Here is a 20551-nt window from a genome sequence, read left to right as displayed (position 1 = left end):
AAGTCAAGGTCATCGGAAATGTCTTTCCTATTTGCATATTTATCGAAATTATAATTCCTTTAATTGGAAAATTTACACATTTATTTATGTATTTACATACATGTATGTACAGTTTTATTTTTTAATTCGCATATGGGACAATAAAGTGAACTTTAACTGTGCCAAAATTGAGCAATTAAAATATCGTTTAGAAATTAATCACTGGTATCGTGATACACTGATATCGTATGATTTTAATATGGTTTAATCATATGTAGGTATGGTTGACATTATTCTGATCTGTAATAATCTCATATAATAATATGCATGTAAATGCTGCCACGTGTAATTTCGTGCTATTTCCATCATAATGTACTTCATGTCTTTATAATAAAGCGAATTGGATAAAGAGTTGGATTCATGAGTTGGAATTGCGTTAGAGTTAGAAATGCTATATACGTATGGAGCTCTTCATCGTGTCGTTGTTATTCATCGTATCACAACAGATTCTGTTATCGCATACTTACATCAAGCGAGAAACTTAAGTACATAAACACATGAAAATAGAATATTAATGTCATTAAATTAAGCATTACAGTCTTAGCGATGTTTTCGTATTGTTTTACCGTATCGTATTTATTGTTGTACCGTATTTGAAAGAGAAAAAGAGACGACAGAAACTTTTTTAAAATTTTGTAATTATAAGAACGTCATTCAATTCTACACTGGTCCCATCGTTAGTTTCGAAAACGTCTCGTATCACGAACATTGAGCATCGTAATTGTTAATCTAGACTGTGAATGTATAGGAAATTTCATTGAAAATCAGAGAAAATAAGCGATCATCCGAATATCCGTGATATGTGAAAACTTCGCGATTCACTACACCATTTCACACCGCACGCCCACCCACCCGCCCGCACGTACGCACGCACGAGTATAGTACAATTAATCCACTATAAAACAAATGATTGAAGCTCAAACTTCTCGAATCTTTACTCTCCATCGTCGATTGAACGCGACGCGTCTACTTGCGTGACAATTATAATATAATAGTTCTCCTATGAGTTTAATTTTACGCTACTCGTCATTTTGTATTCTCAAAAGTCGATAAAACATTTAATGTGAATGAGACGCAACATTTGAATCGATATGTAAATCAGTGATCATTTATACATAAGGAATTTTTTTTTTTTTTGAAAATATATATATTTCCTTATTTTTCTGTCATACAACACAAGTGAAATTAAAGAAACAATAAATTGCTTTCTAGTAAGAGAATTATTTGTCAATGAGAGGAGACTTTTAAAAAATTTTTTAAATATGGAAGAATAATCATAATGGTATCCTATTTTGAAATTTTTGTCTTCATATATGTGAAAATTATTCTAAAATTGTAGACAAATCAATCTTAATAAATTTTACTATAATATATTATTACAACTACTTACAGCATTACATCAAAATAATATAAATTCTCTGCATTTTTCCCAGATTAAGTTTTTATAAAATGTACCCATCGAATTAAAATTTGATGATAAGTCAGTTATTCTAAGAAAATAATATATACTTATATAAAGCATTCCTAACGAACGAGTTACTTTTTCCCTGATCGTTAATGTGCAATATAAAGCTTACACTTTATGGACGGATCGTGGCAACTTCCATCATAAGCTAGCTCTATGTATTTTCTAAAGTTTGAGCTCGGCTAAGAACGCCTCTACAAATTAGGTATTATTAAGATTACGCCTGAAATTTATATCGGCCTCGTGCTCACCGACGACGTGTATTGCCGCATACACATGCCATTTTCGAAATGTGGAAAACATAAAATGCTCACTATTACAACGACTAATGACTTCAAAAAAGAATTAGAATTCTCATAACAAAATTATCGATTCACACATACGTAGTCGATGTAAACGAATAATTTTCATTATAACTTTCTGTACTCATTTCAATAAAACAAAAATATTTGTCCAAAATAAAATTTGTCCAAAGTTTAAAAATTGCATTTTAAATTATATTTTAAAATATAAAAAAGATTCAATATTAAGAATGAAATTCAAAAAAGAAATTAACAAGATTGGAAGCAGACGTTATACATTTGTTTTTACGAGTTCTCTTTTGACGAACGTGTCATTTCGACTATTTTTTCATCATTAGAAAAAATATCGGGGCGGATCGATCGATAACGTTCCGCTTTTATTGGGAAAGCTGAAGTTTTCGTGAGACTGAATACGGAATGACTCATCGCTTCATGCGGTTTTATTATACATCCCGTCCTAATTCAAGCCACGTAAAGAAGAGCTTCGTTTTCATGTCACAGACTTACTCCGCTACCGCATGTTCGTCATCGGCTCCTCCATTACGTTTATCTCACAAGTGCATTATGACGAAAATTGATGACGTGAAGTGCGTTGTCACATTTCTTGTCGTGCGAAAAATATGGGTGCTTTTTAAGTGAAACGCCGAGATATATACGTGACGCCGAAAAACGACGTGATTTAAGAATTTAAATGATAGCTAGAAAGTGCTTTTTCGAATTTCTCAGTATTCTAATCATAATTTTAGCAATTGTGAAATCGAAATATCAATTAAAAGTATCTCTCGCGTGTGTTCTTAGAAATAATTAGTATCCTATACATAATTATTTTGATAGTATAACAAAATTATTTTCAGATCTGTTCGTATATCTAGCTAAATTTTTAGATATTTCAGCAAAATCGTTTTTTCTTTACAGTTTCAGAAAATGGAATTAACATAAGATAGAATTAAAATATTATATATTCATAAAATATGATAAAATACAAAATTAAAAATACAAAATCATAAAATATCAATCAAATAAAGATTTAGATCGTTCACAAATATTCTTCGTGTAAAACATTTTGTATATGCTACCATACAATATTTTGCTATAAAAAAATTATATAAAAAAATAATAATTCATAAAAATCAAATACATGTAATATGTTTTTTATTCGTGCAAATGTGAAAACAATTTCAAATTACTCGACTAAAGTGTGTAACAAACGAGAGTATAATGCGTATGCCTTTATCTAAGAGAGTTTTTTTTATCTATTGAAAAAGCTAAATAACTTACACATAAACCAGCATGGGGTACTTGGTGGCACCGCTCATATCAGCACCAGGTGGTATTAAGAGTCTCACCTGGGCGTTAAAGCCACCAGGAACTGGCACTTTGTATCGAAGGACGATCGGCTGCGATCTTTCCACTATTATATCACTTACTACACTGTTGTCCTCCCACACGGAGAGCAATGTGGTATTCTAAAAGCAGAAAATAAAAAAAATATATTTAATATTATTTTAATATTAATATAAAGTTAATATATTATTTTAAAATTATTTTTAACTTAGATAATTATTTTGATTAATATCATTACCTAAGATTTTAATGAAAAAATTAAATTTGAATAACAGAGAGAAATTGTGAAAGCTTACATTTAAAGCTAAAAGAATATTAATTAACTCCAGATTAATATAAGCTTTAATAATGAATTAAATGGATATTAATCTTGTTTCGTGTATATATTAACAGGTCATTCATCATACATGATATTCATCTGGCATAACAGCAACACTATCTATCTTCTTAAAGTAATTTTTCTTCCATTTTCCGCTTGGACGCTGGTCACTTCCTGATTCTGACATCACTATAATCGCGATAAGTTCACACATCAAAGACGGTGAATAACATCATCAACATACTTGGAGACACTCTTGCAAATTTGCGGGCGAATTTGTAAGATCAGAACATTTAATGGTTTGCCTTCCCCAAAGTAGTTCTTCAATCGCACCCTCCTAGTTTGCCGGTTGAAATCGATTCAGTTCGAAGAACAGCTACTTTCCCGGGTAATTGTCCGGGGTAGTTTTTTCTCTTCGACGGGGGGAAACAGAATTCGCAATATATCCCATGATAAAAAATTGCATTAGAAAAGTCGAATAGACCAATGTTTACGGAAGGGCGATTTGTCTGCTGAAGTTCCCGGTTGGCGTTTTTGCTCGAGTTTACTCGCGAGTTCCGCGTCCGCCAACTCTCTCCTGGGGAGATATAACGCGCAATCGGCGCAATCTGTGGTGCTTTTGTGCGTCGAGCACTCGAGGAGTTCGCCATCGCGTCGACCTGACGGCGAATCTTGATTTTGCATCGCCACGAACTTTTTCCCGGGCTCTCGCGTTCTGACTCTCCGCGTTACCGAAGTTTCTTCGTCGAATGACAGGCGATCTGACAAGATTTCTGGCTTTTGTGGGAATCTCATACTGATCGCGATATGACGAGGCGCTATTGATTTTCGATCGAGAGGCGAATATATACATATATTTTTTTTCCTTCTCGCTTCGCTGTATCAGATATGGCAAATATACACGGTATAATATACTCCAATAAGTTTCGACAAAGCGCTCGTATATAAATGGAGCGGACTAAACTGAATCGAATCCTCTACTATTTTGCTATTTTCGCACTAGTAAACAAGTTATCAATTTTTAAAGATTGTCGAATAAGTGAGTAAAGTCGACGCATAAAATAACTTCAAGATTTCTTTCAGAATTTTTTATAAAATATTTTAAAGATGTTTCTTAAACTTTTAAAGGTATCTTAAAGTTGTTTCATGGATCGATTTTAGACATTCTGTTCACTGGGTAACAAAAAAATTGCAAAATGGTAGAAGATTTTTCGACTCTATTTAATCCGCTCTGTCTACACACCCTATATATATATATATATATAGGGTGTGTAGACAGAGGGTGTGTATATACATATATATATATATATATATATACATACATACATATATATATTGTGTATGTATGTATGTGTACACACACACACACACACACACACACACACACACATACAATACCCGAACTTCCTATATATATATATATATATATATATATATATATATATATGTATATATATATATACTTGTATATATATATATACAGGGTTGGCCATATTCGACGGAAAGATCTGGCAAACACTGTAACTTTTGACAGAGATGTTAGATCGAGTAACGACGTTTCCCATGATTGAAAAAAAAACATCTTTCCGTCGAATATGGCCAACCCTGTATATATTGGGTCATCTAAAAAGTATCCGCGGTTTTTTGTCACTAGATGATGTTGATGGTCATATATCGGGCAACACTAATCCAATTGTGTCAAACGAACGCGCGTCTGAAAGATGACATTTTAGGTTACATTTTTTGTACAACAAAGTTTGGTGATTCATCAATCGTGTCAAAAGTTATATTGGTTTGAGTGAAATATCTGAAGAAATACGCTATATGATGTTTTTTTACTACAAAAAAGGCAAAAACGCAGAATAAACATGCAGACAAATTTGTGAAGTTACGGCGCGGATGCTGTAAGTGAACGCAGGACGCAGGAGTGGTTTGTTCGATTTCGTTCTGGAAATTTTGATGTCAAAGATCGACCTCGCTCTGGTCGGCCAGTCACTGAAAAAGTCGATGAAATTTTGCAACTGGTCAAGCAAGACCGGCATGAGCTGTCAGGAGATAGCCAATGCACTAAGAATCAACCATATGACAGTTTGGAATCATTTGAAAAAGGTTTGTCTACGCAAAGAAATTCGTTTGGGTGCCACATGAATTAACGCAAAGAAATTTGATTGATCGAATTTCCATCAGCGAAACACTACTAAAACGCAACGAAATCAACCCATTTCTGAAGCAAATCATCACAGGCGATGAAAAATGGGCGAAATACAAGAATATTGTTCGTAAAAGATCATGGAATAAGCGCGGCGAACCACCACAAACGACTTCAAAGCCTGGATTGATGGCAAATAAAGTGATGCTGTGTGTATGGTGGAATTGGAAGAGAGTCGTCCATCATGAGGTGTTACCACATGGCCTAACGATTAATTCATTTTACTGTTCACAACTGGATAGATTACAGGAAGCGATTAAGGAAAAACGACCAGAATTGATTAACAGAAAAGGTGTTGTCTTCCATCATGACAACGCCAGACCACACACATCTTTGATAACGCGCCAAAAATTGAGGGAGCTTGGTTGGAAAGTTTTGATGCATCCACCGTATAGCCCGGACCTTGCACCGTCTGACTACCATTTGTTTCGATCTCTGCAGAACTCTCTTGATGGAAAAACATTGGCCGACAAAAGAGCTGCCGAAAATCACTTGAAAAAGTTTTTCGCCGATAAACCACAAAAGTTCTACACGGATGGAATTATGAAATTACCCGAAAAATGGCAAAAGAATAATGGCCAATATATACTTGATTAAAATTGATTTTCAATAAAGAAAAATTTCATTCAAAAATTGAACAAAAAACCGTGGATATTTTTTAGATGACCCAATATATATATATATATACAATGCGAATATTTTTTTATTTTCACTTATCTTCAGAGATAATGCTATGAGTCTCTAACTGTTGAAGGAATGACCGATCGACGTCATGAAAGTGCGAAACAACATATAATTACGCTCATTCATGTTTGATAGAGAAATAAAAAAAATTATGTGTTTTCTTGCGATTTTTATTAAGGTACGTAGTTTAATTATTAGCAATAATTGTTTCTAATCAGTGTGAATGATTTTTTATAAGAATTCTTTGTCTTTAAATGTGTATTCAAGGTAAAAATGTTTCACTTGTTACTTAAACTTATTCTAACACCTTTCCAAATTAACGCCAAGTAGGTTCTTTGGGCAAAGTGAATAGGAGCAAAGCAAATGAATCATCTTCTTCACCCGGTATGTGATTGCACTGAAAATAATCCGAGAAGATGGAGGGACACAGACAATCTTTCAAATGAACGAAAGGCACATGATTATTTATCTCACTTTTTATTTTTTTTTACAACGCAGTAAGATGTGTCTTTTGACACATATATATAATACACCGACTCACTGTTCAAAGACTGGATCCAGTGCAGTTAGTACACTAATGGGTTTATGAAAGCACTAATTATGGAGGATTTGGCAGTTTTGTGATGACTGCCGACACTGATTTTGATTTTTTAAATTCCATCCTCATTGCTCGAGTGACCCATCTACTTTGCCCAGAGAGATCGGGCAAAATGAAAATTTCTCTTTTTCTACATTTTGACTAAAAAATTTAAATGTTCAAGTTTTTTAATTTAATTTTATTATTTCAAAGTTGATTTCCATTAACAGAATTAACAGAATTATAAGAATAAAAAAGATTTTTGATCTACTTAATTTTAACTGATCATTTTTCTTCCCAAACTTTAACGTATCTGCTTTGCCTGGACTCTCTACACGTATATTAGGAGATGTAGTAGCGTTTCCGGTAAAGTATATTTTTGTAGTACATTTTATGAAGAAGATAAAGTATGTCCTGAAAAAGATGCTGTAGCGTATTTTTTACAAGAAGGAATTCGCTTATGTAATTAAAAATTATTGTTTTTGTTTGTTTAAGATAATACACTCACGATACCGTCCAAAAGTTTAATTCCGTCGCGGTGTTCGGCTTGGTGGCGATACCTCACTCCCGCCAGAAAGAGAAAATTTTCGATTGTGTCTGTCCAAGGCCACATGTGCACATGGAAAGAAAATGAATAGATAAGTGCAAGACTAATGCCGGTGCTACTAGATTTGCTACAAGCTCGCTGATCGTTCCCTCTACTTCCCACCATGCCAAAGAAAATCGAAACGTTCTTTTCGTGGATCTATTTTTCTAAACGGTCAAAAATTATGATTGTTTTTTTAAATGTTCGTGTCATTCCTTCATCAGATGCGTTTTTTATTAACATGTCACTGTTAGTTTAGGCCCTACAAAAATAAACACAACATTTTCGTGAATTTTATATAGGCCGCATTTTTTTGTATAAAAAGTGCAATTTTTAATTTCTTATATCTCAATATTGAAATGGTCAATCTCATTCTAATTGCATAAGCATATCAAAGCTTTTTAATACAATACATAAGAAAAGGCGCCAAATACATTTTGCTGAAAAAACCAAAGATAATGCCATAAAAAAAGAAGTGAAATCAAAATAATATTTCAAGTATCTTTATTTAAAAAATCCTATAGAACATAGTTCTTCGAGCGGCTTTTGAAGACATTTTTATGATGTAAACGTCCTTTGAACATCTTTTAAGACAGTGTTGTATGAGATAATTTCTCACAATTATAATATAGGTACTATGCAATGTGCGGATGACATTTGAAGTTTATTAAATATAACAACGTATTAAAATGAGAGATCGAAATGCAATAGCTAGTTAATAAAAGACGCAGAAATTGAAAAAGAATTTTTATATCGATAACAAGTAGAAAATTGTAGAAATAAAAAAGAGCAAGATCTCCAGCAGCAGCACACTTGACACGTCCGTATTGTTTATAATTCGTAATTTAAAATAAGAATTGCTAACAATTCTTGTAAGACAGTCGTTCATACCCCAACTTGTTAATAGTGGTGTGTGGTATGTACGTATAAAAATCAATGACAATTAAACTTAATTACGATTTATTAAAGTTTTAAATATTTTGATAAAATTAATGTTATATTAATGAATTAATATAACATTAATTCATTCTAATTCATTCGATAAATATTCACAAAGAGTCAGCACCTTCAAAAATCAGTGACCTATGTTGTCAAGGTCACGATCCTGAGTAATTTCCAACAAGTATGGCAAGTCGTTTTACTAATAATTTTACGATTTAAAATTATTCTAAAACATAATGAAAATACGAAAATTTCATTATGGCCATAAAAAATCGAAAGTTCTATTGTGCCTTGACATAATTTTAATTCATTAAAAATAGTAAATTTTTAAAACATTTTTGAAGAATTTGAACATTAAACTAAATTTCTTTTATTAAAAAGTAAAATCATAAACAAATTTTAACCGTCGCTCATTTTATCCGTTAAAAAATTATTAACAAAAAATTTGGAAAAAATAACATCTTATTTTTGCTATATATGATATTAAAAACTGTTCTATATCCTACTTATTTATAATAGTTTCTCATGCGAAGGGAGTTTCATCCCACTTTCCTCCTTGTCAAGGGATCAATTTCTGCTTTTTTATAATAAAGAAAGACATTTTTCAAACTCTTTTTGTTTATAACTTTTTAACGAATAACAAGCGATTGCTAAAACTTGTTGAAACTCACTAAGGATCATGACCTTGACAACATATATCAAGATTATTGATTTTTGAAACTGCTAACCTTTTACGAATATTTGCCATTCATTCTTATAAAAAGATATTAACATATAGACAATGTAATTTCAAAACATGTTACAAAAAATACATATAAATATCAATTTCACGTATAATTCTCTTTAAATCTATTTGATAAAAAATTTCCTAATGCCTGTTCTACAATAAGATTACAAGTCATAAGCCATAAGAAATTGGCCAATCACAGTTAAAACGGTTTTTACGTTTGAAAGCTGATTTTCAAAGACATTCTTTGAGAATTTTTTTAATGAATAAAAATTTAGGTATAAAATGTAGGTACTTAAAGATTAATATAGATCTAGAAAATGCGTACAATAAATACGTAAAAAAATATTTTTTGTAATATTAACTTTTTATAGAGTAGTGATAAAATGGCGCTGAAGTTAGGCTTACACCGCGAACATAGTCAAACAGTGATAAAGGTACAAGTCGTTAGTCTGTATCGTTGGTCTGAAAGCAAAAAATAAAGCTTTTTCTTAATGAGTAGATTTGTAATTCTCTCTTACAACTACAATAATTAATATTGTATGCATATTTTCAAAATAGCGATAGTTTAAAAAAAATAAATTGAATTTTTCTTATTTTTTTCCTCTTATTTGACCTTCTAAAAAATAGAAAAAATTAACATAGACTATTAATTCTAATTCAGGCGATAATGGCATGTTTTCTGAGTATAACCGTAAAAGTAGAAATCAATTGGACTAATAGTTTTTTTGGAAATCGTGATCACCATATTCAAAAATATGATTTCGAGAAAAACCGTTTAAAGTTTTATGAAACTTGATAAATATTTTTTGTTATAATATGTCAAAATTATTATTAATCATCTATTTCAGGATCTATACAAGATACCTTGTAGACATACGAAACTTCGGGCGCTTGACATGGACTTCGTCTCGCGAAAGAGTCAAATCATAAACTGAACTGAAAACTGCCGATAATTATGTCCACCACCTCCATAATTTCAAGAATATTCAAGTAACTGTCACAAAAGATAAACATTGCCAAATAATTTGCGATTTCTACTATTGTTTTGCCGGAATAAATGTGTTTAAGAGCTAACGTCCTATCAATGGATTTAACGACTCATATCAATGAATTTAACGACTCATATCAATGAATTTAACGATTTATTATTAGAAACGTTCTAAAATAGAAATATTCTAGAATGATATCGAAAGGTTGAACATAATGACAAGCGCCGATTATGGTAATTGGTGCGCGCTATTTGAATCGATCTAGTGGTCTCAAACACCATGTCACTTTATCTCATATATCTTGGACAATTTTCATTTCTACCTAAAAATGTTTTTGTGAGATATTCTTAAGACTATAAGCTTTCAAAAAAGCAACTTAAAAAAAATCGATTTTTTAATCTTTCAAACGTAAAGACCTCCTTACTTAAATGTAAGAAGAATAATCGACTATGATTAGTTAATTTTTTACGGCTTACCGCTTACGACTCTATTGTAAAATAGGTCTAATCCGCAAATGAGTCGTACATGTTTCTAAAAATTTTTATTAAGTAAAACATATAATATTCAGATTTCTACTTTCATTAGAATCAAGCATAATCTAATCAAATACAATAATATTATGTCGAATAATTATTGCTAATACTACTATAATAAACTTCAGATTTTATTACCATGGAATAGTAAAAAAATTTAAAAATTATAAGTTTAAGTATTCTAGCATTAAAAATTTTTCTTTATCTCATAGATAAATATTTGTATGTGTATTTATTGAATACAAAAAATATCAATACTAAAATAATAACTTGAATATATATAAAACTGCTTTAATTTGCGAAAAATATTTTATAATTATAATAAAATATTTATTGAATTATTTGCATGAATCGAATTATGAGCAAGACAAGCGTGTCAAATGCTGCTGCTGGAAATCTTTATGAACTTTATAAACATATGTTCATTTTTTATTTCTACAATTTTCTACTTGTTATCGAAGTAAAAATCCCTTTTCAATCTTTGCGTCTCTCATTACGCTCAATTGTTATTTGAGAGTCATTTGTGACATCGATGTCAGTGTTTTTGTTTGATGAAAATCTGTGTCCTCCGAGCCTAACTTTGAACTTATAGGAAACAGGAAAAAGTCATTGGGAATCAGATCTGGTAAATATGATGTAATAAATTAATTCGAACAGCAATTCGTAAATTTTTGTTTTGGCGATCGTTGATATTCGATTTTTTCCATTTTTACAAAAACACTGACATCGACTGGCATAAATGACTATCAAACAACAACTAATCTATAATGACTACAATTTTCACAAGCATGTACGATTGTAGTACCAGAATGGTTTTGACGAGCCATTTCAGAATCATTTTCTTATTAATATCGGGTATACTCTCAAAATTGCGAATTATAATTAAATCACCTTTTCCGTATTTCCTAGGTGTTTTATGTCGACAATAGTACTCTTTTTTCTGGCGCTGCTGCGAAAGTCGAGTATGTTGAGCTGTCTGTTTGCGGATTATCTCAAGATCTCTTACGAGTGAATTTATAGTGACTTTCAAAAAGTCTTTAATTCGATCAGTGCAAGGACCTTGCTGCTCAATACTAAATAAAAAATCAGTTGGCTGGGGCTCTTACCATTGAATCGATTGACAGTATTATTATACGTATTCTACTTCAGGCAGTATTTTATACGATTATCGACCCTCCTTGTTATCTGATATGTTAACTATACACAGAGCTATAATTCTGTTAACACGTTCGACCTAACTGTTAGCCTGAGGCGATCTTACCGCGATTTTAATGTGTTGAACATCCTGGCCCTTCAGGAAATTTTCAAACTCTCGCGAAGTAAAAGTACTTCCGCGGTCAGATATAGTAATTTTAAGTTTATTGTAATTCTGGAAAAAACTATTGCAGGCAACAAATCATTTCCTTTGCATTAGTGGTTTGGTAGGAAACAATCTAACAAATTTCTCAGAATGCATCCACAATTAATAAAATATATTTTAATTATTTATTTTAAATACTACTAAGTTATCTATTGGATCATAGTGATCAATGTGAATGGTTTCGAATAGAAGATTTTTCTTTCGGAATTGAATGTAAATGTCCCTGTGGCTTATCATACATAGATGAAAACAATATACATTTTGAGCAGTGTCTTACTATCTTCACATTTTTCACGAATTCGAGGGAGTCAATACGTTTGTCAAATCATGTTAATTTATCGAAGCCAATATGGCCCATCTCGTTGTTCAAGTGAAATAAGACATGTCTCTCCATAGTTTTGGGTATCAAAAATAAAAGGCTTGTACTATCCTTCTTATAAACTAAGCCACAATTCATACAATGGATCTTTCGCCGACTCCAATCTTTGAGCAATGTCTTTAATTTTAGAGTTTCGTAACATCGTGAGATTCCATTCAAATGGATTATCCCCAATCACTCCAAAAGATCTACTTAAAGCGTCAACACGAATCATTTTCGAACCCGGCCGATGAATTACTTTAAAATCAAAATTTTGAAATTCAAGGCTCCATCTCGCTATATGAGCGTTAATATCACGTTTTTCTAAAATCTGAGTAACAGCAGTTCGAACATCTATAAAAAATATATCCTATAAATAAATTCAAAACCTACACAAAGCGTACACAAAGCTAGAGTTTCTAACTCGAAACTGTGGTATCGCGCTTCAATTTCAATAGTTCTGCGGCTAAAATAAAATACGCAATATGTATAGGATACATTTTGTTATTTTTTTATTTTTGTACGAGAATTGCTCTGAATCCATGGGTACTTGCGTCACAGTGAAACTCGATAATGTTTTTGGATATCATATTGGATATATATAGCCAGCACCGGTACTTCCATCAATTTATTTTTTAATGTCACGAACGCAAGTCGCTCCTCATCTCCAAACAGACAGCTTCTTTTTTGAGAAGACGATATAATGGTCATTAACTGAAAAGTCTTTAATAAACTTTCGAAAGTATATATAAAGTCAGCCTGAAAAAAGAATGAATTTCCTTGATGGTCTTGGGTTTGGGAAAATTCTGCATCGCTGTAATATCTCTATTTGTGAGTTGCATCCCTTCATATAACACATTGTATTCTAAATATTCTATCTCCGTATATAAGAAAGCACATTTCTCCAGCTTCAATTCGAATTTATTGTTAACTAAAGCCATAAAAACTTCTTTTAAGACATTAAGGTGCTTCAATGTTTTAGTAGCAACCAAAGTATTGTATTATCCATATAGACAACGGTTACCCGTCTCTATTAGTTCCGCCAAAGCTTCATTTACAAAGCGTTGAGACTAAGGCCGGTATTCATAGTCGATTCTTATTTCAAGATTGATCTTAAGTAATGTCTTAAGATGTTAATGCAGCTCTCTGATTGGTTCGTGACTTCTTAAGACGATCTTAAATATAATAACTAATGAACTAACTATGAATATCGACCTAAACAAATATATCGACCGTCAGATTTTAAGGCCAAACGGCAATCGCATAAACTCGAATTGACTCAATGGAGTTACAAATGAAGTATACCTTACCGATTCCGGCATTATTTTAATATGATAGAAACCGTCCTTAACATCCATTGAACTGAAGAAGTATTTACCTCGTAATACATCTAACTGATCATCTATAAGTGGTAGGGAATAATTATCGCGTATTAAGATCTTGTTTAATTTTTCGTTCTAATAAATCATTCAGAATTTGCCGAACGAAATTTTTCTTTTTCTGAAAATTCTAACCTTCGGAGATCAAATTATACCGGTTTAGTATTTAAAATTAAAGTAGCTTCTATCCACACTTTAGGAATCGGATGGACTGATTTAACATAATAATCATTAAAAGTATTATCAAACAATTTACGCATATTCGCAGAAATACCACAATTTACATTAACGTCAGGGCAACTTGAGTCATTACACACAAATAATATTTCGCTTACAATTTTATCAAAACCCAGCTTATTAGTTAAGTGATAACTAAGGGATCTTAATATGTCTCTATCAACTAATAATGGAATAAACATAGTTATCGTACCACACCAACTGTTACCAATCTACTACAATCGTTCATAATAATATTGGTTTTAATTATCCGTCATACCTGGGGGTCGGTTGTAGATTTTGAAAAAAGGTGAAAATTACAAAAGTGAGCAAAAGTTATTAGGTATTGATCAATTAAATTATGAATACTTTAATGAATTTACTCACTTTTGTAATTTTCACCTCATTTGAAAATACACAATCGACCCCTTGAAGTTTAGAATCATTGATGCCATGATATCTATTCCATTCTGGGCATTTCTGGGCTATTATGGAAATGTTCGGAATGAATTACGATCGGAATTATTCCATTTATTCCTAGATGTTCCTAGATGAGTTTATTATTGCGGACAATACGGACATTCCAACGATTGTATTCGAGTCGATCGAAAGATTTCCAGCATTTCGGTACGTTTTTAAAGCAAAAAATTTGTGTTTTTAATGCAGAGAATTTGTTTTTATAGCAGAAAATTTGTGTTTATAGAACAAAATTTGTGTAACTCTCTATGTCATCAATGTGACAGATTTCCTAACCTAAATATCTATCAACTTTAACAATTAATATCTCTGTTCGTAGCAGAGCGATACTTTCCTTAACAGATTCATTCATTTCAGACAAAAACACGTCGAATAAGCCTAATTTTACTGATTTTTGAGATACTGTGGCTAAACTGATTATCCCGATCGGAAACGCAACATTCCGACTGCGATTTCGTTCATGCGTTTTTTGTTATTATGGGGTTCGAAAAGTCGCTAATCGCGCTATTTAGCGCTACAAATTATTCGCGGAGCTGCAGATAGCGCTAACAAACATGATCATGACGTCACTAATGGTAGTGTATTATGTCACAACTGCGCGCTATCAACGCTATTCCTTCCAAGGTAGCGTTAGTGTTTACAGATCTGTGAACGAGCGTAGCGTTAGTAGCATTTAACACTCAAAGTTAGATTAATGTTTAAGAGATTTCTGTTCTCGAGTGGCAACTTTTCTCTCTTAGAATTTCATAGAGTAAACATACATAATGTATGAATTTCAAATTTTATCATAATGAATGCAATCTCAATTTTAATCTCTGCTGATGGTTTGCCACTAAGCCTAAGACTCCGTCTGGAGTAAACGTAATTCTTGCGTGTATCATCTTTAATTTTTCAAAATTTCTGCGAAGTTCAATTTATGTATTTGATTTCATTATAAATGTGAAAGTCAGAAGTATCTTGTTACTGTGGCAATTTTTAATTCCCGTGTACGGAAAAAAGTTACTATTGCGGTATAGCATGGCAAGGTATTCCGCTGCAGATGCTTAAGATCCTTATTAGATGTAGATATGCTTCTTCTTCTTCTGAAATCAACAATGAATGCTCAAAGATTCTTCCTTTTATCTGATTAATTTACTTAGTGTAACTATTAATTTTTTACATCTAGTTTACATTGTTCACTCTGGTCTAGTGGCAAGCTATCATAGAGATTACAATTGAGATTGCATTCTGTTATTCTACTACGAGAAAATTAAAAATTTATGTTACAAATATTTTACAAAACCTTAAAAATGTTAATTATAGAGAAAAGTTTGGTTGGTGATTGAAAACAGTTGGTGATTGAATCCCGTACATTAACTTAATCTTGATGAATATATCTCTTTGGTTAAACACTACCAACGCTACGCTAGGATCATTCATGGAACTTGCTAACGCTATCGCGCTATTGGCTCCAAGAACAGCATTGGTAGCGTTTGCGTCCATAGCGCGAATAGTTTCTCCTCGAACGCACCCATGGTATACGAACGGAATGAGCTTTTTACTTATTTCTCTAGATCGGAATAAACGTAATCGAAAAAAGAGGAACAGGTGAAATCGATTAATAACGATCAATAACGATGCAATAAAAATAATTAAACTCAACAAAATATCCATTTGCATTGGCATAATAGTTAAACACGTGTTAGAGCCATTCCACACAAACTTGCATAGTCGCATAATCATATGCATAAAGAAAAATATCCAATCATATTTCTGTCATAAAAACAAACGTAAAATATGATTGGATGATTTTCTTTATGCATATGTTTATGCGGCTATGCAAGTTTGTGTGGAATGGTCCTTAAAGTCACACAAACTTTTAACATATAAAGCATAGTACATAAACGAATTAACTCAGAATCTTTCCTTTCCTCTTATTCCATGGAAAAGAAGAATTTCGATTGGTTGATTCTCTTATGCACTATGCATTATGCGTTATGCAAGAGTCTGTGCTGCGGCCATTAGGATACATTCATATAAACTTGCATAGACGCATAAACGTGTGCCCAAAGAAAATTATCAAACCATTTTACGTGCGATTTTATAAAGGAAATGCGATTGGACAAAAAAATGTTTACTTTCTTTGTTATTTTTAATTTATTTTTGATATTAGGTCATTTAAAAAATATCCGCGGTTTTTTGTTCAATTTTTGAATGAAAAAACCGCGAATAGTTTTTAAATGACCCAATATATGTCTTATTATATTCATATATATTACGTATAATGAGGTCCAATTTCAGAGTTTAACAAATTTTTTTTTCGTTCATTTATACTCTTTCGTTTATTTATAAACAATATATTTTATTTAGTAGCCTACTTGTTTATTATTGCTAATATATAATAAAATAAAATATTTCACTAGCGTTAACAACAATAATTGCATTTTAATGCGCGATAAATGCAATTTTGTAAGACGTTACGCCGACATAGTTACATACTCGTTACATCGTCGTTATAATTTATTTTTTTATTTCAAATAAATTTTTCTAAAGTAACAGTATCACGAGAGAAGCAATTTTATATAATTTCCAAAAGCATGTCACTTTTACGTTGAAAAAAATTGGTTGCTGGAACAATGGTAAAATATGGCATAACATTTTTTATTGGCTGAAACAGCCATAAAAACATGTTATATTTAATCATCTTTTTTTATAGAAGAAACGATTGACACATTATTGTTAATTGATTTTCATTAATTCATTATGATCGGAATTGACATTTAGACAGCTTGAGAGATGTCGGAAACTTTCCGATCGATTTGGGAACAATCCGATTGTCCATAATATTGGGTCATCTAAAAAGTATCCGCGGTACTTTGTCACTAGATATATGACCATCAACACACATCTAGTGACAAAAAACCGTGGATACTTTTTAGATGACCAATAATTCATCTAAGGATAAACGGAATAATTCTGATCAGAAAGTTTATGTACCGATACATCTATTAATTCATTTTGAGCTTGCTTGATTCTGCAGATTGCTATTAGCATCTTAAAAATGTTCAATGAAGTTCCATTTTCAGCTCACTATTCATAGCTATGTGCTGTCATGTTTTCAATACCATCAAATTAAAAAGTAAAACCCAAATGGTACTGTCTCTTGTTATTTAACACACTTACCTTTTTAAAAAAAGATAAAAAAAGAGCTAAGCGTGCGTGCTTTTTGTAAAGAATCATTTGGGCCGGTTTTACCAACGCCAATTACTTAATTGACCATGGAACTGACTAATCGTGTTTATTGTTTAGAATTGATCACTTATGGTTGACAGTTAATCATTAAGCTTAATCGAGTTGGTGAAACCGGTCCTTCGTATATAATACTAAGTATCCAACCAATAAATAGTAATTTTAATTTTTCTTCAAGGATATTCTTATTGAATGTCTTTTTATTCCAACTCAAGCAATGGCAACTTTAATTCTCTGTCAAAAATTATTACTCTTCGAAAAAAATTAATGTACAATATCAAATGAAAAATTAAAACTCAAATACTACAATTTTAACCAATTAAGTTAAATTCTAACAAATTAAAAAGTAAAACATAAATGATACTGTGTCTTGTTATTTACTTAACTCTAATGGTAAATATCATTCGTATAAAAGATATGATATCAACAAAATTGGCACCAAGTTAAATTCCTCAAAATTTTATGTATTATTCATAAAAAAAGATTTTATATCAATAATTGACGCCAAGTTAAATTCCATGTAATTCGGATACCAAATTAAATAAATAATAAATATTAATCATATGATATGTATCATTTGTATAAAAAATTTTATATCAATAACTGTGGCAAGTTAAATTTTACTATCAAAATAAAAAGTAAAACCCAAATGATACCATCTTTATTATTTATTTAATCCAAGTGGTACTATCTTTAATTTTTACAATAAAATCTAAGTATACGTATATCTTATTGAAGGATCTTTCTATTCCAATCCAAATGATTTAAATTTCTCTTAAATGAAATTATTATATCACAATTCATTCAAAGATATTTTCTCTTCCAACTAAAGTGATTATTTAATTCTTCTTCAAAATAATAAACAAAACATTATTATAAAATTGCGTTATTTTGCTCAAATTAAATGTTATCAAAAAAAATTAAAAAATTAACTGTATAAAATAAAAAAATTTAATTTAAATAAAAAAATTTTTCATGTAAAAACACTTGGCGCTGCTAAATCTCGATATAATAATATAGTATTATAGTAAGATATGAAAAATAATATTTAGTAAGATAATAGTAAGATAATAGTAGTAAGATATGAAAGGTAATATTTAGAAAATATATTAATAAGGAAAATTAGAATCATATTAAAAAGTATGAATATTTATAAAAATATATATAAGAAAAATAAGAAGCATTTCCAATGAGAAAAATCTAGCGTGTATCTAGCGTGTGTATATATGCGATTGAGTTAGAATCGTGTAAATTATGAACGTTATGAATACTATTAAGTCTAAGAAAAATAAATTTAGATTTATAAACATGTATTATGAAAGAGAAATAAATAGTAAACTTTATTCTTATTCAGTGTAAAGTTTATTAATTATTACTTTTATTATTGCTTTTAAATTATAATTACCTTTTATTATTTATTTTTATTTATTAATTACCTAAATTCTTCTAATTTTCTAAATTTCTAAATTCTTCTAAAACTTCTAATTTTAAATTGTTTTTATAGTTTTTTTTATTTGATCTAGCAGAGCCAAATATTTTTACATGAAAAATTTTTCTATTTAAATTAAATTTTTTCATTTTATACGGTTAACTTTTTAATTTTTTGTGATAACACTTAAATTGAGCAACCATAACATAATTTTGTGATAATATTCTGTATATTATTTCGAAGGAGAATTAAATAACCATTACTTTAGTTGGGAGAGAAAATGTCTTTGAATGAATTATAATTTCATTTAAGAGGAATTTAAACCATTTTGGATTGGAATAGGAAGATACTTCAATAAGATATACGTATACTTAAATAAAAATAATCTTATAATGGTTCAATAATAATAAACAATAAATAACAATCATTTTGGCGACTCAACTATGAATATAATACTAGAAATCTTTAACTCTACAATATAATACTAGAAATCTTTAACTCATTGTCAGATTGCAATTTCACATGTCAGATTGCAATTTATGGAGATCGACACTGAGGGAAAATTAATTTTTTGGACACTATGATTATGATTGATAATCATAAGATTATTTTTGACAGATACAAGAAGACCACCTGTTCGGGCAGATTTCTTAATTTTTCACAACATTCTTTGTGTCACAAAAGGGGTGTTATCTTCAGTTTCGTTGATAAAATAGTTAAATTGTCTCATCTTCGTTTTCACGAAAAGAACTTGGTTGATGCTATTAATATTTTTTTTAATAATAGCTATCCTCTTCCTTTCATTTTTTCAACAATTGAAAAAAGATTAAAATATTACACACAGAACAATATTATAAAACATAATATTCATGTTAAACAGAAATTCTTCACCAGATATAAAATCTATCTCTGAAAGTTTTTTACCTATAGCATATAAATGTAATTGTAAACTATTATATTCAATCTCACATACATTAAAAAGCCTTATAACTAGAGATAAAGATAGATCACTAGATCATTTAGCTAATCAAAATGTTGTAATATAAAATTTCTTAAATGTAAAGCTAGTTATGTAGGACAAACCAAAAGAAAATTAAAAACAAGACTACATGAACATTTTTCGGACTTTAATAAAAAGACTGGTTCTCCATCGGTGATTACTGACTATCGTATTAACTATAATATAACCATAATTTTAATTGTAAAGATTTTAGACAAGAAACGTATAATAAAAGATTGATCTCCAAAATGGTTCACATTAAAAAACAAAAATTGAGATTGAATAAACAACACGGAAGCATTACCTAATTCTTATCTACAAATTTTACAGCCTCCTTTCCTTTCCTAGTCTTTTCTTCCCTTCCTTTTTCCTTTGTTCCTTTTCT

The 20551-nt window shown here is 30.6% G+C and overlaps 1 protein-coding gene across 1 annotated transcript in view; it reads right to left on the bottom strand.

The window, feature by feature from the left end:
- LOC105154243 (dipeptidyl peptidase 4 omega) overlaps positions 1 to 20551 on the bottom strand; it is a 97310-nt gene that overhangs the window by 56427 nt on the left and 20332 nt on the right. Inside the window, exon 2 of the mRNA XM_087403851.1 lies at positions 3085 to 3272. Within this exon, the coding sequence (XP_087259977.1) occupies positions 3085 to 3272 (188 nt within the window). The remainder of the gene's footprint in view (positions 1 to 3084; positions 3273 to 20551) is intronic.

The sequence above is a fragment of the Acromyrmex echinatior genome, chromosome 3 (genome assembly GCF_024713525.1).
Source record: "Acromyrmex echinatior isolate Ae372 chromosome 3, ASM2471352v2, whole genome shotgun sequence".
Taxonomy (NCBI): domain Eukaryota; kingdom Metazoa; phylum Arthropoda; class Insecta; order Hymenoptera; family Formicidae; genus Acromyrmex; species Acromyrmex echinatior.
Note: the sequence above shows the minus strand (reverse complement) of the source record. Positions and strands in the feature narration are given on the sequence as shown.